At 47.4% G+C, this 5,949-nt stretch overlaps 2 protein-coding genes across 2 annotated transcripts in view; one reads left to right on the plus strand and one right to left on the minus strand.

Annotated features, from left to right (window-relative positions):
* Window positions 1–1,789, minus strand: part of Pmar_PMAR015840 (hypothetical protein) — a gene marked incomplete at both ends in the record, with an annotated part of 1,941 nt that extends 152 nt beyond the window's left edge. Inside the window, 4 exons of the mRNA XM_002787437.1 lie at window positions 133–846; window positions 1,071–1,213; window positions 1,521–1,620; window positions 1,672–1,789. Coding sequence (XP_002787483.1) covers window positions 133–846; window positions 1,071–1,213; window positions 1,521–1,620; window positions 1,672–1,789 — 1,075 coding nt within the window. The remainder of the gene's footprint in view (window positions 1–132; window positions 847–1,070; window positions 1,214–1,520; window positions 1,621–1,671) is intronic.
* Window positions 1,790–2,682: 893 nt separating this feature from the next.
* The window catches only part of Pmar_PMAR015841 (hypothetical protein), a gene marked incomplete at both ends in the record, with an annotated part of 4,462 nt that continues 1,195 nt past the window's right edge, over window positions 2,683–5,949 (plus strand). The window contains 15 exons of the mRNA XM_002787438.1: window positions 2,683–2,816; window positions 2,861–3,056; window positions 3,143–3,277; window positions 3,411–3,563; window positions 3,610–3,728; window positions 3,771–3,858; window positions 3,902–4,056; window positions 4,107–4,173; window positions 4,217–4,364; window positions 4,471–4,568; window positions 4,613–4,726; window positions 4,772–4,887; window positions 4,937–5,033; window positions 5,187–5,486; window positions 5,584–5,635. Coding sequence (XP_002787484.1) covers window positions 2,683–2,816; window positions 2,861–3,056; window positions 3,143–3,277; window positions 3,411–3,563; window positions 3,610–3,728; window positions 3,771–3,858; window positions 3,902–4,056; window positions 4,107–4,173; window positions 4,217–4,364; window positions 4,471–4,568; window positions 4,613–4,726; window positions 4,772–4,887; window positions 4,937–5,033; window positions 5,187–5,486; window positions 5,584–5,635 — 1,972 coding nt within the window. The remainder of the gene's footprint in view (window positions 2,817–2,860; window positions 3,057–3,142; window positions 3,278–3,410; window positions 3,564–3,609; window positions 3,729–3,770; window positions 3,859–3,901; window positions 4,057–4,106; window positions 4,174–4,216; window positions 4,365–4,470; window positions 4,569–4,612; window positions 4,727–4,771; window positions 4,888–4,936; window positions 5,034–5,186; window positions 5,487–5,583; window positions 5,636–5,949) is intronic.

Genomic DNA, 5,949 nt, shown 5'->3' on the forward strand with positions numbered 1-5,949 from the left:
CCAAAGTAAAATTCCTAAAATTGTGATTGAGGGGGATACGCTTCATGTTGTAGAAACCGGTATTACCATACTCATTAAGAAGGACATTTATTGGTTTGTTGGGGACCATAACTTGGGCTGTAAAGCTACCACCTCTTTGAGTTGACCATGTAGATGGTACCAAGTCGGACACTGTATTGCAAGCATTAGGCCAACGGCAGACTCTAGGGAAAGGCACCGAATCTGGACACTTGCACTTCTGGTTGAAATCAGCAGACCATTTATCCTGTTGCGATAGCACCCATACATCCACATGACAGGTGTGACCCTTGTAGTCTATCTGGGCGTAGAATACATCAGTATTGCAGCCGGTAAAGGAGTTACTAGGCAGATCAGTTCCATTTCCAGGGAGATGAGCAGCTATACGATAACCTGGGCCCATCTTGGCCTTGAGTAAATCCAAGATATTGTCGAAGTCGCCACCATACCGTCTGAACGAGGCATCACAATCATCGCGCATGAGTCCAACATCGGCGTCTTCAGCCCATGGGATCTGGCTTTGATTATGTCTGTACCAACCAAGTAGGGACCCAGAAACCAAGAACACAGGCATCTCGAGTTGATCCATGACTCGAGTAACATCATCAGTAATTTGGGAGTAGCATTCCAAGGAAGTCTCCTGGTTGTGATATAGACCCAGTTCCTGTCGATCCATACAGGCTGACCCATCTATTGTGATGGGCTCAGCAGGCCAGGGCCCGAGGTCAGAGGGAATGGAGTCATAAGGACAGAGGAATATCTGATCGTATTTGGCAGTCTGAGGATCTTCATCAGGAAGGACCTCAATATAGGCGTGAGAAGATATGGCTGACGAACCAACGATGAATACTTGTAGTGATAATAGGAACACGAGGAACGCAAGTGCCATTGACATGGCGTGAGTAAAAGCTATCGAGGACATATTAAGAAGTTGTACGCAATATCTCTCGTCGATGTTGGAAATCTTGACAAAATTCGTATAGATGCCACCGTTAGTGAGAATAAGACAACTTGAAGGACTGAACACTACCGCCACTGTTTCTCATCACTACCCCTAGGTGTGGGTACATGATAAGTGTTATACCGACAAGACTCGGGGAGTTGGAATCCCTTGGCCTGTTGTACCAAGCCTCCCACGACATGTGTGGCCTCTTGCCACATATCACTCAAGTCCAACCATAGAGATGGCTGCCTCCTGAATAACAACGCGAGTAGAGGAAGATGCGAATGATGATACCAGCATTACTCGGTAGTAGACGGGCCGGGGGTTATCCCCATGGATGCTGCACTGGGCCGGTTGGAGTCCTTATCCGTTATCTGTCGTACTACATCTGGTGAGAGTATCTTCGAGACGTGTCGAGGGCCATCATCAACATGATGATTAAGTGAGGTTGACATATCGCTACTGGCGTCGGATTCACTATCAAACTCACTATCGAAGTCGGCGGTAACGTAACTGACTGGTGATGATAACTACGCGGGATGAACAGTCCACGACCCACCCCAGCCCATGGCCCTTCGTAACTGTTGCTGCTGCTGCATTATAGGACTCATCATTATAATCTGCTATCAGATGCCTCGATAAAGTCACTATTGGTGGATCTAATTTTGTTAAGAATCCACCAAGGATGCTACTACACGGCTACCTATTACCTCTATTCCTCCTCCTGCCACCATCATCATCAGTGGTGGTATCGGAGTTAGTCTCCATCTCGGGTGAGACCACTGTATTGTGGACAGCAACATCGTCAGATGATGATGTTGATGCCATTTAAATCCAACAGTACAACCGATGATTCAATGCGGCCAGTGCCGTCTGATGAGGATGGGGGCATGAGTACAATCTTGCTATCTAACCCGAACTTAAAGTCACGCTTCGGCACGTCTGCGCATGATGATGAGCAGCATCATCACTCAAGTCACTCTATACTCGACTGAACAGAAGGGCAGGAATTATTCCCGCGACGTTGGGCATGGGTCAGTTTGGCACCCCTATAGAGGGGGTACAGTCTACGAAATTACTCATACCGTCCCCAAAATTACTCATACCGTCCCCAAAATTACTCATACCGTCCCCAAAACTACTCATACCGTCCCCAAAATTACTCATACCGTCCCCGAAATTACTCATACCGTCCCCAAAATTACTCATACCGTCCCCGAAATTACTCATACCGTCCCCAAAATTACTCATACCGTCCCCAAAATTACTCATACCGTCCCCAAAATTACTCATACCGTCCCCAAAAATTGCTCATACCGTCCCCAAAATTACTCATACCGTCCCCGAAATTACTCATACCGTCCCCAGAATTACTCATACCCTCCCCAAAATTACTCATACCGTCCCCAAAAATTGCTCATACCGTCCCCAAAATTACTCATACCGTCCCCGAAATTACTCATACCGTCCCCAGAATTACTCATACCCTCCCCAAAATTACTCATACCGTCCCCAAATTACCCATAACGTTGCCAAGCTACTTATATTCGTTTTAATATTATTAATACTAGAAGTACATAGGAGTGCAGTTTTAGTGATACTAGTGGCGCTATCTACTGTATGAAGCTGACATTGGCTCGTGCTAGCTCTCGGAATACAATCATTGAAGTCAAAACGAGTGAAGTGTTCCTTGTTGCGAGTTATATGATATAACTTATATCATGGCTGAGGAATCCCCAACAGTACCACACTTAGCCGAACTAGATATACCGGAACACTTCCTTCCTGTTGACCCTTTAAAAGATCCTTGTCATAGACAGCCTGCTAATGATGGAGAAGTATGGTGCTATAGGAGGTAGTAGTAATGCACATATTCGGGTCGCAATGTGATCTATACAGGTCTCTAGTAGTGGAGTTGTCCACATTGCTAGATCTCGATGAGGACGTGGTAGTGGATATGACTGTACTAAGGGATCGTATAAGCCAATGTGAACGTTGGGAGAAGACTTTGAATGACGTGCTGGCGCTGGAACTCAGCAAAAGGAGAGATTTACTCAGGAGAGGGAATGACATAATAGAGGCAGCTTCGAGGGAGGTATTAATGGATGAGTGGTGAGCTTTTATCGAGCTTGGACGTGGCCTCTGCCCCGTCAGTCAATGACTGACTGTAAAGAGTTTTAGGTATGCCTAGCCCTAGTAGCCACAGTCAATTCACGTCGTGCATTACGAAGTCTGGTGGAGAGGAAGGTGTACTCCCCTACTAGGACCTTAGCCCTAGCCAGAAGGAGGCATAGGCTAATACTGGTGAAGGAGCGGGTAATGGGGTCTCACTCTAGTGGAGTTAGAATGCGATAGTAAGCATCCCTGGCAATTGAGCTCAGTTTAGTTGTAATGAAGATGTCGTCGCACACCATGGCTACGTAGTGGCACTTAATGGAACTTTTGGCAGATCATGGACGTAGCGCGGATGTCTCGAGCATACAAGGCCTATCGATCAGCGTCAACAGTCATTGAGTCCATCCATGCTGCCATTCGCCTACAACAGCTCCTGACTGCTGGAATAGAGCTGCCTTGTTGGATGAAGAAGGCTGGTCATGATTGGGTATACTCTACTACTAGTATTACAGCTTACCAAGTCGTATGTTCAGACTCATCCGTCCGAACTACTAGCAGACACGAAATCCACGTTGTATGAGAGACTGAAGCCCCTGGCTGTGGTAGATGACCTCAGTAGCCTCCAAAAGGCTTATGTTGAGACCTTATCAGGGTAGTAGTTGATACCACTCCTCCATCAAATCTTATCCTGGAGGTACTGGCAGCTCATCATCTCATACACTGACGTGGGTTCAGCTGATATCAATCCTGCTGCGGACATGTGCTCCATTTTCTGCAATCTTGTAAGGCCCAGCGTGTCCAAGGCCGAGCATATCCCCCCTTCAGGTGGGCACCATAGCGCGGCAATGCCTCCTGGCTGCTACTAACTTTGGGGGGCGAGTCATGGACGAGATTGCGTATACTGGACGGAAGACCATGCCAGCGTCTGAATTGTGCCAACTGCTAGACCCTAGAGAGTTCCCGCATTTCCTCCATAGGCTGTAGTGCAGCCAGCTCGTAATCGGTATAGTTTAAACTTCGTCGTTTGCAGACTTGAAGTCTTCCTAACGCTCATCATCCGATATGACAGGCTCGTCACTTGGCATGACAGTTTCAAAGTGGGTCTCGAATGGATACTTCCTACGAATGATCATATGTTAGGGATGTGATGTTATGACGGATGACGATCCACACTTGATTGAGTTCATCAATAACCTCTCTGCTGAGCTTACGGCCCGTCGAGATATGGTCTTAGACAGGGTCAACAATCAGCTACAGTCCCTGTTGGAACCATTTGATTCTGTTACTGGTGGGTACGGCATCAATAACTCTAACACTAAAGAACAGTAGCTGAAAATAGATAATCGCCGACTATGATGATGCTCAAGTTGAGCTGAGATTATCCGTCTTCTCAGGTTGTCCTCTGAGCATAGCATCTAATGTATGTGGCTTGCTTCGAGTATTCTCCCATGCCACTATGAATGGTAGTGGGACCACTGGGGCTTTGGAACAGGTATCGATCGCTATATTCGTGTAATCACTTCATGAATGCTACAGGTTATAAGTCGACTAGGGCAAAGCATTATTCGAGATGTTAGCCTCAGGGTCTGGGATGCGGACCTCTTGCCTTTAGCGCAAAGAGAGTCATGGAATTTGCTGGAGTCATCTGATGTACGCTACTAGTATGTAGTTGTATACGGCAGCAGTGGCTTTCAGCCTCTGATACCTTCCCCTAGGAGGCTTAGAGGGTCAATAACAGGGGGAGTTGAGGGCCTCGAGGCACTGTCCAAGCCGTCTATCGAAGCTGCCATCTATGACCCAGACCTTGGTGGGTAGGTCTCGTCAGTTATCCCAAGGCTCCCGACCATGAATGTTGCTCAGGGTGTCATCTATGGTGTCCCCGAGATGGCCTTTGCTTACACAAGCTACGGCAAATCGGATGGGGGAACTGCTACAACTAGGTGTTGTCCATCCCTCGGTGAGCGATGCCAATCGATCAGTCAATTCCTCACCGCTCCACTGTACAGGTCCACTTTGATATCATCATAGCCCTAGCCCAGATTCTCGAGCTATACATCCATACGGTGATTATACTCATGCTCTTGGTACGAGTATTGGAATAGGTTGTCAGATCCTCGGCCTGTTCGTAGTACGCCATCCAACATTTGATGACGTCGTCAATGGTGGTCACCATAGCAGGGGTGATATGAAGGATAGGCATGCTATTTACGAGGGTCATGATAAGCACATAGCCAACACCCATTACCGTACCCTGTCTCCATGCTTACCCTCCCTACTCTTCCAGAGAAGGTACACTCAGTCGACAATGTTTCAAGTTGCGCCAACTGGTATCAGCAAGTGGACGACGATACGAGCGCTTGCTCCTTGCAGGGGTCCCTCCTTTGCAGAAGTTGACGGTGTCTACTTCATCGTAAGTCTATCGTAGGATTATATACTATAAGTTTGGGCTAGGTTTGGGCTGAAGGAAAGATGCTCAGCCATCAAGAGCTGTGATGGGCTTCTTGCAGCATTACGGCATCACTTGGAGGATTCTGAGGTCGTTGAGGAAGTGCAAGAGAGGTAGGAATTGATTATAGCCTTAACACTTTCATCAGTGGTAGCCAGATACGTTGCAGAATTCCTCTCCACATGTAGTGTGATGGTATGTGAGCTAAGACTGGTGATCCTCGATGACTGTGCAGCTAGCATTGTCAACAAGTCATTGGCTGCCTGGACCCAGCATGCATTGCGCAATTTCGGCAATACTACTACTAGTAATGTACAGTCACCATCTGATGATGAGAACAGGGCCAGTGGAGTTGGCGCGAAGAACAGTGAAGCGGATACTTTGTTGTCAGCGGTGAGTTAATAAGGGCCATGTGCGTATAGTACTG

Source organism: Perkinsus marinus (genome assembly GCF_000006405.1).
Source record: "Perkinsus marinus ATCC 50983 genomic scaffold scf_1104296929362, whole genome shotgun sequence".
Taxonomy (NCBI): Eukaryota; Perkinsozoa; order Perkinsida; family Perkinsidae; genus Perkinsus; species Perkinsus marinus.